The sequence below is a fragment of the Erithacus rubecula genome (genome assembly GCF_903797595.1).
Source record: "Erithacus rubecula genome assembly, chromosome: 34".
Taxonomy (NCBI): domain Eukaryota; kingdom Metazoa; phylum Chordata; class Aves; order Passeriformes; family Muscicapidae; genus Erithacus; species Erithacus rubecula.
This window is the reverse complement of record NC_136684.1, coordinates 218,566-237,220: the sequence shown is the minus strand read 5'-3', so window position 1 is coordinate 237,220 and position 18,655 is coordinate 218,566. Positions and strand designations below refer to the sequence as shown.

General features: G+C 47.5%; 1 protein-coding gene across 1 annotated transcript; it reads right to left on the bottom strand.

The window, feature by feature from the left end:
• Positions 1 to 4,139: 4,139 nt before the first annotated feature.
• Positions 4,140 to 5,340, bottom strand: LOC306814045 (zinc finger protein 541-like). Its single transcript, XM_079329745.1, has 3 exons — positions 5,241 to 5,340; positions 4,610 to 4,685; positions 4,140 to 4,283 (listed from the first exon to the last, which is right to left on the bottom strand). The coding sequence occupies exons 1-3, from the start codon at positions 5,325 to 5,327 to the stop codon at positions 4,183 to 4,185; spliced, it is 264 nt and encodes an 87-aa protein (XP_079185871.1). The 5' UTR covers positions 5,328 to 5,340; the 3' UTR covers positions 4,140 to 4,182.
• Positions 5,341 to 18,655: the final 13,315 nt, after the last annotated feature.

Here is an 18,655-nt window from a genome sequence, read left to right as displayed (position 1 = left end):
CCCAAATCCTGTGTACCTTACATGATTTCTACTCTTCTATTTATCTAGGAAGTTCATGCATATTCTAAATCGCCTATACATATTGATTATCTGCCCTGCCTGTTCTCCGCTGCATATCCATTGCGGCTGCGTAGTTTATTGGGTCGGTGGTCTCTAGATGAGTTGGTGGGCTGGAAATGATGAAGAACAGCAGTCTTCCTCGCTGTTGAACTTCTCACCTTGTCTTTCTATGCATGCGCTGTAGTATCTCGGTTGTGATATTTTGCAGACTCTGCACTTTTACGAAGAGGGACCTCCTTCATTTTGAAAGCCCAGCAAGATCTATACATCAGGGGTCTCCTATGTGCATTCCTTAAATAATTGACACTATATGTTCCACTCTTCATTCTATTTAACCCTTCAATCCCCTATTTCATGGAGAAGCAGAAGGACTCATGCTGCTGGCTCTCTTTTGGCTCTGAGAGGAGCAAGAAATTGCAAGTTGTTCTGTGGAGAACCAACTCCAAAGCTTTCTCTCAAAGTGGAGGCATTCGTTCTGCCCCTTTCTAAAATGTCTGGTGCCTAATAATGTTGCCTGGGGTTTTCCCTCCTTTGGGGTCCTGAGCTGGTCTCTCAGCTCAACACTCATTCTTTGGAGCAACAGGTTGTTTTCCAGGGGAAATGATGGGGACAGGCCAGCAGCAATTCCTTAGCAAGGGATTGATGCAGAATTCCTAGGTCTTTCTTCCCGCTCCCTTGAAGGAGCAAAATGTTCATCTCAAAAGCCTGTTGGATTCCTCTAGGAGACTAACAGTAACAGAATTGCTGTTTCACACCAATGGTCTTCCCATTTGTTTTCCTACTTATGTCCCAGATACGGCAAAACCCAGCAGGTTTGGTTGCTTTCCTGCCTGAGGTGAAGTAAAGCAAATCTTGCGTCCTTCCCAGGTTGCTTGTTACACAGACAGCAGCAAAGGGAGGGAGCTGTAACAAGGCTCACTGCAAAGCAAATACTTTGTAGGCTCCAAATTCTGCCTGGCTGCATCAGACAAGGGCAAGCTTGTGTCAGTGTCCCAGAAGCAGCCTGGCAATTGCCCCTGCCTTGCCAGCCCTCCTTCCGTGCTCCCCAGCCCCTGCTCCCAAAGCCTGGCCAGGGAATGCCATTTCCTGGGCCAGCTAAAGGGGCGAGTTTGATGCTTCTTTGGTGCAGATGCCAAAGCTGTGAGAAGTGAGAGGGTAATGTTCACACGCGCTTTGCTTCGGATGAGGAGGTTGCTCAAGGCCCAGAATGGGAGGCTGGTCCTTTCAGGAGAAATTGAACTGAAATACTGCTTTCTTTTTAGTGCATGTGGCTATTAATGTTACATAATCAGAGAGGTTAGAAAAGTCCTTGGATGTGGCCAAGTCCATCTGTGCACCAAAACTCAAGAAAGCTTTGTTGCTGGGTTAAAGGACTAAAGCTCGCAGCTTTTATCCCTGCAAGCATAGTGAGACAAGGCCAAGTCATTTAGACCCAATTGCCTGAATTAAACAAAGCCTTCCTTTGCAGTCCCAGGTGAGATTTTCAGGAATCAAAGGATGAAACCCCACCGTTATTCCATTGCCAGGAATGAGGACACACCTTTGTAAGTCCCGCCAGCTGAGCAAGGGGCTGGGCCTGCAGGAGGAGGCACGTGCCCAGATTCTTCTCTCAGGGCAAATGCTGTGTTTGTAACACCAAACAAATGGAACAAACATTGCTTGAGGATTTCATACAGACAAAAGACAAAATTTAACAAACTTTGGTTTCATGAACAAGACACCTTTTTTCTTAACACAGACTAAATGAGGAAAGAAGGAGCATAGCCAACAACACCAAACCTCTTACATTTACGGATAAATCTAATACTACTAATCAAATTCTAATAGTACTAACAAATCTTAGCTAATCAATTGAGAAATGCCTATCTATTAACTAAAGAGTAGAATAAAGTAGCCTAAAATCTTTGGAAATCATCCTATTTCGATCTAGTCCTCTTGACGTCTAACTCTTGCTAGGCCTGGAGAGCTGCAGGGCTAATTTGGTTTTTTCTTCTTAGCCAGAGGCTCTGCTTCCTTCCGTGGGCGATGTCTTCTCCTGTGTGCGTTCCTTTCCTTCATGGTTGCAAACACCCTGGAAGATAGGAAACAAACCATCCATTGTTCATTCAATATGCACCATTAAACCCATCTCCCAGATTTCCATTTCTCTATGTATTTCTCTGTCTTTCCAGATTGAGACACCTATGTGAATTTTTCAGCACCATGAATCTTTGTTGTTTCAGTTCCTTGCGATTTCTTTCTCTTTTTGCCTCAACCTCTTTTGAATTCCAGCAGCAGCATCCAAGCAAGCTTTGGTGTGCCTATTCCTACTTGTTTGAGCTGTGCCTTGTTGGGGCACGGCAAGGTTTCAGTCTGAATGCTGGGCTTTAAGTGAGCAGTTTGGGTTTAAAGCGGGCTGTAAGCACATTGAGCACGGCTGCAAGGGGCCATCCTCCAAGTGCCTTTGGGAAGGGCCAGCATGTTTTAGTGCCAGGGCCCGGGCTGTGAGCAGCGAGAGGAAGAAGTTGCGCACCGTTAGCACTGCCTGCAGGGAAAGGGGCCTCCCGCCGAGTGGGGCGGCTGGGCCGGTTGGCAGCAGGGACACTCCGCCTTGCAGGCCCTCTTGCGCCTTCTCTTGCCTGTCTCCCCATGCTCCTTTCTGGGAGGGCTTTGGCTCCTCTTTGCTTCACCCACCGTCTGGAAAATAAAGGATCCTCATCAATATTTCCTTCCTCCAACAAAGATGGAAATCAGAGCGTCTAGCGCAAAAATCTTTTGGCCTAAGGAAATTGCTCCAAACCCTGAAGAGCTGAGAAAATGCCTGGATTTGGAGGTGGGCTGTGCTGGTGGGGTGTCAACACAGCACCTTGCAGGAAAAAACACCTCCTCTCTACTGCCCACAGGCCTGGCTTAAATACGTGCGTGTCTTCAGATCTACATTTTTTTTATATACCTCTCTGCCTAACATCTCTCTATCCCTATGTTTCCTCCACAAATACCTATGGAATGGCTTTTCAATTCAGTCCAATTAGTGAAGACCCATGGTTACCCAGTTTCTATTCCCCTAAATGATCTCTCTCTCTGTGAACCAAAATCGAGTTTTCCTGTAAGAATAGTTGGAGTGGAGGCACAGCACCGGCAGGTCATTTTTGGGGAGTCTGCTGGGATGCTGCGAAAGATCCCTGAAAATCTGCAACATCTCCATCAACACAGCCAGGATTGGAGATGTTAGGAAGCGGTGGGAAATGAAGGATCTGATTGGCATCAGCGAGGGTGCCAGCCCCTGAGAAAGCAGTCTACAGAGAGTCAAAGCCAATTTTGGTGAAGGTGCTGCTTTTTTGGGTCAAAGGGGTGCTCCAGAATTCCCTACTTCAGAACAACAGCACAATGAAGATCATGGCAGCATCTGCTGTGCCTTTCCCAGGGCACGGGACCTGGCAGAGCTGCGTCTCGCATGGGTCACCAGCATGTTTTGTCCCCTTCTCTCAGTTTCTTGACACTGCTGGTTTGTCTTGACTTTCTTCCCACTCACCTGAGCAAGAGTGCAGGCAAGTCTGTGATCTTTTTTCCAGGAGTAGTAGTATTCCACACACTGTGCCACAGTCTTACTTGGAATCTGTTGTGGAAAGAAAAAGAAGGATTGTGAAATGGTTATCCTGTAGTGTGGGTGGGAGAAGAAGAAGAGGGTGGGGTAAAGGAGGAAGTAAAAGCATGGAGTAAGTGGAGTAGGGCATAGAATGAAATAAATAGGGAGCAAAAGAGGCATTCTGCCACGTGGAAAGCCATGTATTATGCTGTGTAATGCATAACACATGTGATGCACAGATCAACAACAAATCCACCCAGCACAGTTTTTCTTTCCCTTCCAGTCCTCCCGGCACAATATGTTGAGGAAGCAGCAGCACAAGCATGCGACAAATGTGACAGAATAAACCTGTGACTTCCAAAAGAGCTTGGAGGAAAGGGCTGGAGAGGCACAATCACTGCTTTCACACAGGATTTTCATCCGCAGGAAAAGGGATGCCCCATATCTTTATTATTCCAATATTTTTCATCTGGGAGAAGAGCGAGACTGAATTGCAGTATTTGGAAGCAGAAATAAGCAACATTTCCCTCTTATGACCTGCCAGTGTAAAGAATGTCCTATGGCTTTACCTGCTTCTGGATGAGATGAAAATCCTTGCCATAGGTGTGAAAAGCCTTTTGGAAGGACTCCTTCTCCTCAGGTGTCCATCTGTCAGAGCCTGGCAAATAAAAGCAGCAAGTAAATTGATGCTTCTTGCCACTTGAGGTAGATCCCACTGGCCACCAAGAGGCAATCGGCACTATCCATCATTCACCTGTGCACATGTCTGCTCCCACAGAAAGTAAGGAAGGCAAGAGCAGGCATTGCCCAGGGCAAAAAGCATGGGAAAGAAGTCAGGCTGAAGGACTAGATGCTGCTGCTTTCCCCGCCCCCAGAGAGGACGAGACCTTGTGCAGGTGTTGCCGTTTAAGTGTAAACGCCTGACATGGCAGCTAAGGGGACGGCAGCATCTGTGAGTGAAGGAACAAGCTCTGCTTTGCTTACCTGCACAATGGTAATCAGCTAAGGGGTGGCCTTGAGGTGTCGGAGGTCCCCCCGAGAGCAACATCTCCAGAGCCTCCTGCAAGATCAAAGGGACACAGGCTTCAGCTGCCCCACCACATGGAAAAGAGCCAAGAAACATAAACTCTGCCTTTCATCTACTTTGCCTCTTCAGGCATTCCTTCCACTGGATCTCTTATTGGTCAAACCTTGTGATTTGCTGCCAATCCCTTGTTTTTGCTACCCAGTCCTTTAGTCGTGCTCCCCAAGAGTGGCATGTGGCTCACCAACTCCAGCATTTTGTTCCTCCTGCACCCAGAATTGTCTCAGCTTGCTGAGGCTTCTGGGAGTTTTCCCTCAATCCACCCCAAAATGTCTTGGAGAACCAAGATCTCCCGGAGATTTGCAAGGCAGCAGGCTGTGGGACCCTGGGCCAGTGCCTCCAGGAGAGATGTTGTCCCTGCCGGAGCCATTTGGGCTGAGCTCTGACACAGGTGGAGGAGACAAAGCAGGCAGCTGTGCTTCTTCTTATCTCTGCTCTTCAAGCAGCAGCCAGGAAAGGCTGTCCCAGTGGCCAGGCCTTAGTAATTCTTCCCTGTTCCCTCTTCCCTGTGCCCAAAGAGCCACTCCTTACTGGAACGCTGCCGCGTGCCTGGTGCAGGCAGTGCAGGGCGAGCTCCAGTTTAGCTGCTGCCCTGGGAAAGCCACGGGAGCTGGCCATGTCCAACAGTTCTCTTACTGCGAGCACAACAAAATCCCACCGCAAGTCAGGCTTGGGCCATGGAAGGGGAAAGGATGAGATACAAGGGAGAAGGAAAGCACAGGAGCGGAAGATAGCAGGTTGGAGAGCATGAAAAGGAGAGCAAAGGGGCAGCTGTAGCAAGGGCCTTTTTAGTGCTGGCTCTCCCTTCAAACCATATTCTCTAAAATGAGGCATTTGCCAATCTCCCTTCTTCCAATGGCAAATGGCGCCAACCAAGTTTGAGAACAGGAAAGTTGTTCATTTTCCTGCTCTGCTGCACAAACAGAGCATTCTCCTTGCCTCTAACATGGCCACGTGGGACGATTGCTGAGACAAGGAGAAAAGCATAGCATGCACAAAGCTGCCTTTTGACCAAAAGAGGAGAGTTTTATACATGCAGATATCTCAGGGGTGGAAGAAAAGCTGGGCAGCCACCCCTGTCAGGTTTGTCCATGTCAGAGTCATCATTCCCCCAGGGCTTCCAGACCAGGGATGCAGGCTCTTCGTCGTCACTTGGCGGTCTGCTCTGCAGCTCAGGGAGCTCGGCCTGAAAGTCACTGCCAACGTTGATTTGTCTGAAAGCAAGAAGGAAGCGGAGGTAAGAAAGGCAAGTGGTGTGTCAAGAGACGCATCCCGTGGAGCCACGGGCTTGAACCCATCCCAGATGACTCCGAAAGAGCAGTTCTGCTGCTGGCCAGTCCTCAAATTTGCCATCCTGTAATCCCTATGGCAAAACTCACGGCCGAAGGGGGCTCTTGCTTTCCTTTTCATGGTGCCTCTCCTTTCCAGGACACAGAGCTGTCCGCAAAGGAAGAGGCAGTGAGGTGGAGCAGCCGGGGGATGCCAACAGCCTGCAGGGACAGAGGCGCAGGGCATGGACACCGTAGCATAGGCTGGGCTGCAGAGGGCACAGGGATGGGCAGCAGCTGAAAGGCCCTGCCAGAGCCAACTGCTGCAGCACTTGGGCCATGGCTGCTGGCCCTGGGCCTGAGGCCAGCAGGGGACAAGTGAGCCTTGCTGTGCTGGGGCCCCATTGCCTCCTTGTCCCTGCTCAGCAGCCTGGCAGGGGCTGCCCCATGGTCCTGCTCTTGGCATTGCACATCCCCAGAGCCCAGTGCCCCAGGAAGAGCCCTGAGCAATGAGGGAGGGATGTGCCTTGCCAGGGGCTGGGGCTCAGGCCTTGACCCTTTGCATTCCTGAAACACATCCAGGTTTGCTCAGCATCAGAGACACCTTTGCCTTGTTTGTCCATTCCTGTCATCAGTGTCTCCACTGTTCTGCTCTAACTGGAACCTTGGGACACTTTCTCAGTTGTGTCCCTCAGTGGAATCCATTAAACTTCATTAAATTTTCGAGTTTGAATCTGACTTTGAGTTTTGAGAAGATTTTTTGAAAGCACTCTCTCAGGGACTGATGTCTAGGGACTCAGCACTGCTGGGAAATCCCAGCTCTCCAGAGACAGGGCAACTGAGAGACATTTTAAAAGATTTTATTCCATTATTAGTCTCGATGCAGGTTGAAACATAAAAGGTATAAAATTCAATGCCATTCTACCAAAAGTCAAGTTATTTCCCAGTAACAATACCCTGGAAATGTTTTTCAGCCTGTTAGCTTTAGCTACACACTGATGCTAACATTTCTATCACCAATGACCTATTATTTTGCCCTACATGGTCTTGCCACAATGCATCTTTCACAGTTCTAATTCTCAAAAATATCAGATCATTTTGCATGGCCATAGTTTGAAACTCGTTTCTAGTTCAGACTCTCTCTCAACAATGTCTTCTGTATTCTATGGCCTTTTGAAGTTAGCACACCTTATCTCAGAGTTTGCCTACAGATATACAAGACTGTGAGCTTTCAGCCAGGCTTTGAGATTCCTTTACGAATCCATTTCTCTCCAAGATCAACCACAGAATGCTGCAATCACCTCTGCTCTAAAGACAACAGTAATAAAATAGGAATTGATACACCCTTCAAAATAGGAATGGATATTTCTAAGAATCTCTTTGATATATTTCTCCATAACTGGAGTTGAAAACCTTCTGAATGAACTGCACCACACTAGAGGGAAACCAAGGCAGCACAATGGTTTGTTAGGAAACCTCTCAAGAATTCATTCATAATTGAACTCCAAAGTTTCTGATACCATTCATGGGTCCCACTGAGGGACAAGACTGAGAAAGTGTCCCCAGGTTCCAGTTAGAGCAGGAAATTGGAGGTAGAGATGACAGGTGGTGTGGGAAATGCAGGCAGCTCTCAGGGCCTGGTGCACACAGGCTCAGAGACAGAGATGGATGCAAGGTCTGAGCTAAGACCTTGGAGAAGGCTTGAAGAATTAGAGCATTAAAAGTAAAATAGGCATAAAACAGGAATAGAAGTTTGTAGTTTAAGTAGAAATATGTTTTAAGCAAACAGAAATATGTATTATGTAAGTAAAGCAATATATTAAGTAAGATATTAAAAGATTTTAAAGTTTAGCAATAGGGCCTATTACAAAGCTAGTTAGAACTTAAAGATATATTAATGTAGGTTTGTGAAGTGTTTTATGATTGGTTGAAAAAATTACATATTGCTGGAAAGCCAAGAAAAGCAAAGCAATTAATGTTTGGTGTAAAAAGACACTAGCAAACTTTGTGATTGGCTAAAAAACTAACATCAGGCATTGTAACTAAGAATTAGACAGCTTCTGATGTCATGGTGTTGAATGTAACACAATTTAATGTCACACCTTTCTATAAGACTGATGCCATGTGTGGGAGCCCAGGGCATAACCCTGGCCTCCTTGGGAGTCTCAAAACCCCCCTGGCAAGGGTCTCAAAGACTCTGAGTAAGACCCTGGTGTCACAGGTGCTGAATTCTAACCCCTGGGGGAAGTTGTCATCAGAAAGGGAATGGAAACAAGCTGCCAAAGTTAGTGAAGTGTAGATTAGATTTCTAGAATGTAGATAAATAGACTTTTGGGAATGTTTATGATAAGGGACACGTGGCCAAGATGGAGAATTTGGGGGGTGGACACCTTTTCCTCCTTCTTCTCCATGTCATCCATGTTGGGTGACACCACTGGCACTCTTGGATTGGATGGGGTCAGGGCTGGACCATTTAATAAAATTGTATTGTATTGGGAAAATTTTGTAAACATGTAATACGTAGTACAAACTATATAAAATAAGCCCTGTCTTCACCAGGCAGATTCCACCATGGATGCCAGGATTAGCAGACCGCTGCTGGCCAGGCAAAAGGTGCCTGAGATAAGAAATAATAAACAATCCTTGGAAAAAGAGAAAACCGTCTCCAGCAATCTCTCTTTGGCGGCTTCAGAGAAAACCAGGGTTTGAACCACCTTTGTGTCCCTCTGGGATGATCTCGGGGCAAAGGAGAAACCCCAGACTGGGACACCATGAGGTAATAAACCCTCCTTTGCAACATCTCTTAGTTGCCCCATCTCTTGTGATATTAATCTCTTGATAGGAATTTTTCAGGCATCAGATATTTCTAATGAAATCAATGGCAATATAAGAATACCAGGTCTACCTCATTAAAAATCCGTAGGGATTGAGGGACACCAGGTCTACCCCATTGAAGTCAATAGGGATTTAAGGAAACCAGGTCTACCCATTAAATCACTAAGGATTTTGCTGAAATTTGGGGTCAAAACTGGTAAATTTGCGGGAAATGTTGGTCTGAATTTTGGGAATTTCCACTCCACGATTGCGGTGCTGATGCTTTGGAAGTCCTGGATGAATTCCTGGAAGCCAATCCCAAATCCCTTATCCTACACTTGTGGTCCATGCTGGAGCTGTGCCTCCACATAAGGCAAAAAATCCCCATTTCCAGCCTAAAATCTGGAAATTCTGAGTCCAACATTGAGATTTTTAACACCAAAAATTTTGGGACATCAAGTCTATCCATTGAAGTGAATGGGGATCTAGGGAAACCAGACCTAGGTCTACCCCACTGAAGTCATTTGGGGATTTTGGGGCACCAGATCTGTCCATTACTTGGGCTTGAGTGCGACGGGTTACTGGTTAAACTGGGAATACTGGGGGAGGATAAGAGGCAGCACTGGAGTTACTGGGAGGACTGGGACAAAAGTGGCACCACTGGGAGGGATTAGTAGAGATAAATGGGGACAATCAGGACCTCATTAAATCAAAGGGGATTTAGGGACCTCAGGTCTACCCTGTCAAAGCAATGAAGATTTTGGGGCACCAGTGCAGGGGAGCCCCAGGGGTTTTGGGTGTCCAAGGGGTACAGAGGTGTATCCAAGTGATTTTGGGTGTGATTCAGGATGTTTTTGGGGGGATTCAGGTGTATCCAGGTCATTTTTGGGGATGTCCAAGTCATGCTTGGGGCACTCAAGTGTCCTGTCTCACCTTGACAGGCTGGGAGAAGATGATGGCCACCATTGCATCCTGCTGGTTGACATGGACACAGATGAGCTGCAGCGGCAGGAGGGGCTCTCTCCAGGTGAGAGCCCCAGGGGTGGGAGGGAGACCTGAATTACCACAGGGGAGGATGCAGCACAGGTACACCCCAGAGCTTTAGTCTGTGGGGTCGGTGAAGACTGCACCAGCTCCAGCTCTGGGCGGGGCAAAGAGTGGACCCCAAAATCTCAAGGGGGCAGTGGGGTCACCCAAACTGATGTGAGGAAAAACTTTGTAACCCACAAAGTTAGAGGTATGTATTTTATTCAGCACTGAGGTGCTTGGGGGATAGCTCCTCCAAAAACATGCACACCTTCAGCGACCTGGACCTCTCCTTTTATTCTCTACAAACCAGGATTGCACAATACACCTAATACATATTCATTTCCTAACCCTGCCTGTCCCTGCTTCATATTAAAATTAGCTCCACATCTCTTTGCTACTGCACACTGCTGCTTGTTGGTCACTCTGGTGGTTGTCTGGGGGACCGTGGGATGAAGTAAACACTTTTCCTCTCTGTTGAACTTTTTACTCCGCCTTCTTTGCGCACGCATATTAGTCTTTGGTCACTTTCCAGACCTTGATACAGATTTTCGCTCGCTCAGGGGTCTAAAGAATCCCCCTTATCTGGAAGGGGCCTCGCTCTTCCATCCAGTTTGTGCATTCTTGGCTCTCTGTCATATCTTGAAGCCTTGTTCTGTCCTCCTGTTCTTGTATAGAGAGCAAATGTTGAGCACTCACAGAATCTTGTCAGCCCCCTGCCAACTAAAGTATCTTCCTGTATTTTTACCCTTAAGTCTTTAATTTTAATTTTAATTCCTCCTCCTTCAGTGCCACAATGGCTCATTGGTTCTATAGGCCTCACAGCCTCATTCTTGACCCTTGATTCCAGAGGGATCCTGAGTTTCACAATGGTCCCCCTGATTCCATGAGGCACCAGAGTGTCACAATGGTCTCTTTGGTACCATGAGGTTCCATGGTGTCTCGATTGTGTCTTCGGGTCTGCTACTGTCCTTGTCATAACTGACCCATGGTTCCATGAGGTTCTGCAGTGTCACCATGGTCGCTGTCAGAGGCTGGATGAGATCAATGTCCCAGACACTTCGGGATGAGCTGTCAGTCACACAGTGGGCTGGTGCTGACCCAGGCTCTGATTGCCTGAGCAATCACAAGTCCCACCTGGGGGGAGGCCCATGAATGCCCAGGGGCTCAAAACACGGAGCAGGCACTCGCCCCATTGTGTGTACCATGCCTTCTGCTGGGGTCTGTGTCTCACCCACACTGGAACCTGAGGAGTTGGTTACCATGTCTGTGTCTTTCTACAGAGCTTCTTCTTTATTTCTCTCTCTCTTCCCTCTCCTTCTAATGCTCTTCATATGAAACAGTTTTGGGTACTTCAACAACTGAAGTGTTTAAAGGTTTCCACGTAAAATGGGCTAAGTTGATGAAGTTCCAGCTATGCTGAATACTTTGTGTTGAATTGGATGTATTAAATCCTTTTCAAGAGTTCTTTGATTTTCTATACTTTGCCAGTAAAGTTTTTGTGTCATTTTGACCTCTTGAGAATATCTGGCTGGGGTTTCTCTTGTGCACCAAACCTGAGTGAAGGAACCTTTTGTCACCCCCAGCACTTCAGTGTTCTGGGGTGTTACAGCCCTTCAGGCTCACAATGGCCTCTTGTTTTCATGAGGACCTGCTGTGTCACACTGGCCTTTGCTTCCATGAACATCTGGAGTGTCACACTGATTTTGGGAATCAGGAATTGACACCAAAATTGTAGAGTGTATGTTTCATTGCCAGCTGGGACACATGGGCGGATATCTTCTCCAAACCGTGTGTACCTGCTCAGACAGGTTCCAGGTGTAAATACAGATTGATCCCACAAGCCCTCATCTCCCTGCCCACCCATCTCTGCCTTCTCCCACTTTGAACTGCAATTAGCTGCCACACTTCCTGCTGTCATGTTCAGTGGTCCTTGGGATGAAGGACATATTTCTTCCTTGGTGATTGCTGTTTGACCTCTGCTTCTGGGCAGGCAAAGTGCAGGTCTGGCTCTTCCTCAGGTTAACTTGTTCCCCTGAAAACCACTTCTCTGGTTCTGGCTGGTTTTTGGAGCCTTGGATTTCTGCTTTATCAGGCCTAGGTGTTGCTTTGCTGAGTTTTCACAATATATCTTAATGTTTTTTTCCCTGGCAACTAAGCTCCTATGTAGTCTGTTAGATACTGTTTCTCCATGTGATCTATTTCCCCTCCACATGCTTAAGCATATTATCGGCATCTAAAATTCTGAATTTTCAAAACTATATATGTTCCCCATCTTACTGATCCTGAGGGAACAGCAGCAGTGCCTGGATCTGATCCCTGACTCTGGGGCAGGGGTGGACAAATGATCCCCACAGCAGCAGCGGCAGCAGCACATGGAGTTGACTTTCAGCACAGCCCCTGCCACTCTCCCCTCCTGTGTGCAGTGGTGTCACAGCAGCCTAGGGCACCTGGGAGCCCCCAGTGCCAGCAGGGACTCGAGATGGCAGCTCTGGGCTCCTGGAGGAGTGCAGGGAACAGAGGTGGAGACTCCCTGTCCATGTGGAGCTTCCAGATGGAAAAGGCTGCTGTGAGCAGGCAGCTCCAAGGACAGAGAAAGGAGGGGCTGGAGCCCTTGATCTGTGCCAGTTCCACAGCCCTGGGCAGCAGCCACCGAGCACAGGGGGAACAGAGGGCACAGCAAGAGGGACAAAACCAGTCAAGGTCAGAGACTGGGAAGAGCCAGAGCTGGGAGCAGGAGCAGCTGCTTCAACTGCACCCTTGGAGAAAGCTCTTGGCTGGTTCAAAGTGCTGGAAGGTGTGAAGGGCAGAGAGGAGGCCACACCAAACAATGCTGCTGGTTCCACAGCCTCCCCTCTCAGTGTCCCAGAAGGAATTGGATGAACTGTATTTTTCTGTCCATATTGTCTTGTTCAACATGAGCAGCTTAGCACCAAAACCTAAAGGAACTGAAGCCTTAGGCCACAAGAGCTGAGCAAGAAGAAAATTTTTGATCAAAGTAATGCTGCCAACCAGAACCTAACAAAATCCAACAGATAGAATCCTGGAATATAGAATCCTTTCTGTTGGAAAAGACCTCTGAGCACATTGAGTCCAGTCATTCACCCAGCACTGTCAAGCCCAGCAGTAAAGCACATCCCTGAAGTGCAAAGGCCTGGACAACAGGCCCTGAGCCAAAGACAACCTCTGATGAACCTTCCAACCATAGGTTATCTTTGTATCCACTAATTAGTGAAATATGCATGGTCATTAGCACTCTGATAGATGTATCCACTCATTAGTGAAACATATCTTGACCTTTCTGTATTTAGAAATGGGACAAGGCCATAAAAGCTGTTATCTGGCCTTCTTTGGGGGTGTATGATCCAAGTCCGCTCCCTTGGTTCCTCCTTGAGCCCTGGTCAGGCTTTGGGAGTGACCCAAGAGGAGAATGAAACCAGAATGATGTACAGTAAATGACACTGATTCTTGAACTTGGTGTCTGTGTCTCTGCTGCTGACCCTGCCCACTGGTAAAACAAAGTTGGTGTGCTCTGGCTAGATCACCACAAAATGTTGGGTTTTGTATGTATATGTAAGAAATGAGTCCTGTCTGAAATTCCCAGGTATAGGGAAAACCTTCCCTAGAGTTTGCTGGCTCTGAATTGGGCTGAGTTCAGACCATCGTGAGAACAGTGGGGAAGTCAGCTGAAAGAAGCTGAGCCATTGGATGTATTAAAATGCATGCAAAAATTGCATATGGAAAAATGAAAAGCACTTGTGTGTTTGGGAAGATGAGGATGAATTTTAATAATGGCATCTCAGACACAGCACCAACAGAGAGAATGATTGCCATCAAAATGCTCCCACATGGAGCAAGACAAAAGGTTTTTAATCTTGAACTTGGACTCATTTGTGCAAACGAAAAAGTAATATTATAATCAATACTTATAGACATATATATAACATAATAAAAATTTGCTGTATGTAATTCACGTATGCATGATGGCATTGTAAAATAATGCTCCAAATAATAATTTTTTAGCTTTTGCTGCTCAGGGATGTAATACTTAGTACTCTACACAAAATTACTGTCCAGGACCCAAACATCACTGGTGAACTCTGTGAGATTGTATACAATGAATGAAGGAGGAAAGGATTAAATTGGCAGTTTTTACAGTGTTTGCTGACACTAAGATGTGGAATGCTTTGTCTGCTCCTGTGAAAAATAAAGTGAGTAAGACTACTGGGTTTTCATACACCAGACCACCCACAAGCTGAAGCATTAATTGAACAGATGAAGGGGTTGTTAAAAGAGCAGTTGGGAAAAAAATAGGAGATGGAAATTAATTGGAATGAAAATCCCATCTCACAGATGTGCTCCATACCCTTAAGAATGGGCCCAGTGGGGAATGGAAACCACCTGGGTGTGCATGGCTGCACCCAATTTGGAAATACTACCATGGACAGTGAGACTTGGACTTCTTGGGAAATTATTCTGGGTGTGATGGCCCTTGACAGGGACACCCCAGAGGCTGCAGGGCTGGACCTTTAGGCATTAGTATTAGTTAGGATAAAGCAGAAGCAAATGGGAGTTATCATTACCAGAACAGGTATTCAGATTCCTTCAGGATGCTTTGGTTTGATAAATCCTCACTGGAGCTTGGCCTTGAAGTGTTTATGTTTTGGCAAGAGTAATTGGTGCAGATTATCAAGGAGAAATTAAAGTAATTCTCTTAAACAACAGTGAAGAATTGGATTATCCAACCCCATATTCAATTGTGGAAGAGTAGCACAATTATTGATATTGCAGTTTTTAAAACAACTGTGAAAAAAAGGACATTCACCTCAAATCACTGCTGTTCATAGAGATAAAGGGTTTGGATGCACCAGCCAGAGTGTGGGGGCAGAGGCCAAATGGCCCTCCTGAGCCAGTTGAAGGAACAGATCTGGGGAAAGACAACACTGTCTGAACCATGGAACCTGGGTGAGAAGAATGGGAATATGTCCCTGCAGCCAAGTGTCTGTGTGAGAACAAGTGGATGTTACGGGATATTGTTTTACAGATCCTGCCAGACCAAATCTCCCTGTTTGCCCCAACATCTCTTTGGAAAATGCTCTGATCCACAGGGCTCCATATGAAGGCTGATATGACACTGAGGCACTTCCACATGTATTCCAACCAGGAGCCTGGGTGCCTTTAGGGACTGGGACCAGGCGCCTCTCCAGCTGGAGGGGAAAGGACCCACCAAGCCTTGTCACCCACAGACAGCATGGTACAGCTGAACAGCAAAGGACCTGGGGGACATTATTCTGGAATTAAACAGGTGTCAGCTCTGTGGACAACAGAATTATTGTTCCTAACCAAAATGAGATTGAGTAAAAAGAATGAAAAACTGTGTCACTAAACAACTACTGATGCCTGTAAATTGTATCTTGAGAGGCAGCCAGAAACACCTCTAGAGTTTTACCAAGGATTATTCATGAAAATGGTCATGAAAATGTCACGATCAAAAGCAGCCAAAATACTCAATCCTAACAAATTGCTGTATATATTCACAACCAGAGGGGAATCAAAGCAGAGCCATAGTTTGTCATGTTTGTCATGGTTTGCTTTTTTAAAATGAGCCCCATGGTGCATTTGGTGCTGAGCCCTTGAACCTCAGGGCCTGAGAGCAGATTGCACAAACCTTTCCAGGAGTTCAAGGCAGAAGAAAAACCCAAAGTGTCTCATAGCATTAATGGGTCCCACTGAGGTCCATCCCCAACAAAGGCTCCTCATGGACTCCTTGGAGGAGAGAACTGGAGGCCATGACTGCCCAAAAACCTCTCAGAGACTCAGAGAAGAAAGGAAAAAGAAAAGTATCTTAGAAAGCTGGAGTACCTTGAAGAATTAATGAACCCCACTGAGTGTTGTTACTGAGAAAGGCTCTCAAGAGACTAATTAAAGAAGATAATTGGAGGCCATGATTGGACAAAGCTCTCCAAGGCAAAAGCAAAACTCAAATTCTTTTGAAAAACCTGCAGTCCCTGGGAGAATGATGGAGTCCCCAGGGCCATTCCTGACCAAGGCTCCCCAGGGTCTGGTTTCAGCAGATCCCTGAGGTCACAGGGATGTGGGGGGATGCTGAGGGCAGCACATGGGGTGACAGTGCCCAGCCTTGCTGGGGCTGTGCCAGAAGACCCCAGTGGCTCAGGACAAGGTGTCTCCTCACAGCCCTTGGTGTCTCAGACCCTGCTGTGCCCCAGGGCTCAAAGACGTGGCTTCTCTTTGTCCCCACCTGTCATCTCTGCCTCCAGTTCTCTGCTCTGATTGAGGCTTGGGGACACTTTCTCACTCCTGTTCCTCCCTGGGACCCATTAAAACTTCAAGAAACTTTGGAGTTTGATTCTCACTTGGAGTTCTTGAGAGGTTTGCTAACAAGCCATGGCTCTGCCTTAATTTCCCTCTGGCCTGGTGCACTTCATTAGAAACTTTTCCTACAATAGTTATGGAAAAATAATTCGAAATGCTTCTTAAAAATATTTGTTCCTATTTTAAAGGATGGATTTTATAACTATTCTCTTTAAAGCAGAGGTGATTGCAGCATTCTGTGATTGATATTGATCCAGGGTCCCTCCCCAGGAGGTCTGGCCTGCTCAGAGAAGCTGTGCCTTGAGGTCTGACCCAGTGTGGACAACCTTGCTCCACATTCCCAATCTCATGCTGTCTGTCCTCACTCACCTGGGACCTGCTTTGCTTGGATAGCTGGCTGCTCTCAGGGAAAGAGGAATTTTTCCTTTTTGTTATTTTTGGCACAATCTAAAACTGCTAATTTTCTCTATGGAAAACAGACACACTCCTCAGGTGTGTGCCAGCCCAAGGTGTCACCAAGGAGTTTCAGCACTGGTGACAGGGGCCTCAGGGGTGGTGCCTGGAGCCGGCGCCATCTTTCCTTTCTGCCTCTAACTCCCGTCATGCCCCGTGGCCCCACAGAGCCCCACAGGAGCCGGGATTACAATACCCATCATGACCCGTGGCCCCATAGAGTCCCATTGGAGCTGGGACTACAATACCCATCATGCCCCGCGCTCCACTGAACCCCGGTATTCCCCCCCCATATGTCCAATAGATTTTCTCCAGAACCTCCAGGATCCCTAAGTGTCCCCTCAACGCCCATGTGGGAACCTCCCAAAAACGTCCCAGAATCCCCTGAACGTTCCCAAGCCCGCAGATGCCTGTTACAGCCACTTCTGGGAATTCATCTCCTGCCATTCCCCACGAGCTCAGAGCACCTCATAACCCAGTCAATTGCCTAAAATTCCTGCCGTGCCCTAAAACAGCCCGGTTAGAGCTCCCTAAGATCTCCCCAAACTCTTCCGAACCAAACACGTTCCCCCCTGAGAACCTCAAGTCTCTGTGCAGAAGCAAAAGTGTCCCCGCAGTGCCCTCCTGGACAGCAAACCATCCGCAAGATGCACTTTCGGGACTACAGCTCCCATCATGCTCCACGGTTCTGGTAAAACACCATTCCAGCTGAGACTTCATCCCCCATCATGCTCCGCGCCTCTCAGACACACTGCAGTTGCGCCTAGAACTCCCATGATGCTCCGCAACCCATTAAACAGTATTCTACGCGCGCCTACAACTCCCATCATCCCCCGCGCCCCAGACAGCCCCGTTACAGCCCCCCAAGTGCCCGCCCGGACCCCGAAGGGTCCCAGATTCTCCTCCATGACCTCCAAGTGCACCCCTGGACCCCCAAGTGCCACTCTTAAGCCAGACTTCGTTCTAATTTTTTGATCCAGACCCAAAACTGCCCTGAATGTGCCCCAGAAATGTCTCTCGACCCTTAAGTCCCTGCAGAGAAAGTTCCTCCTGTGGGGCTCCAGAGGCGCTGCCCAGCCCAGGGCACAAAGGCCTGGGTGCCTCTGGCCCTGCTAGCCCTGTCCAGCCCTTGGCCATCTCGCCTGCAGCCTGTGCCCCTGTGCGTGCTGCTCCTCTGCCCTGGCCGGCTGTACACGCCCATCTCGCTGTCCCCCCAGCATTTCTCAGCCCAGCATTGCTTTGCCCTCCCTGGGCTCCCTGCACCCAGCGCTGCCGGCTCTTGGCACACAGAGCCATGGCATGGCCCAGCCTCAGCTGGGACACCTGGGCCACCAACATTCTAGCCTGGCAGGGACTGTGATGTTTCCTCACCTGCAGACTGAACCTTCCAGGCTGCACTCTGGGGAGGTTTCCTCCCTTTAAACTCCCAAGGAAAGCTCTGTGTCCTGCTGTGCACAAATACAGACGGGCTGGTTGGAGATATGGTGGTCAGAGGGTGACAGAGGGGTACAGAGACTATTAAATAATCGAGTTTTCAATATTCTGTGAAAGAAGGGGGGGCATCAACAAAACTTCTACACGGGAATTTTGCAGAGCAGACTTTGGCCTCTTCAGGATGCAGATTTGGGCAGTAACGAATCAGGTACTAATTTTTAAAGGGGAACAATCTTAAAAAAAAGAAGGATGGATTGTGTTCAAGAAGTTTTGAAGGCACAGGATCAGCCTCTCCCTGTGTCCAAAGGAAGGTAGTGAGTAAAATGACTGGCAAGGCTGGGCATAGAGATTTTGGAGGAACTCGAGAAGGTATATCACCTTTGAATAAAGAGGAAGGCAACTCAGAAAGATATAAAGGATTTTGTTAAGGTTTGAAGAAAACCAGAGAAGTGGAAGCTCAATTAAGACATAACCCGGACACATTTGTAAAAAAAAAGAAAAATATTAAAAAAAAAAAAATTAATAATAATAGCAGTGACAAGGAGAATTTTAGCACTTAAATGGATGCAGTGGGGAATATAGTAAATAAAGTTCAGTAAAGGTTTCAGGTTTCTGTTT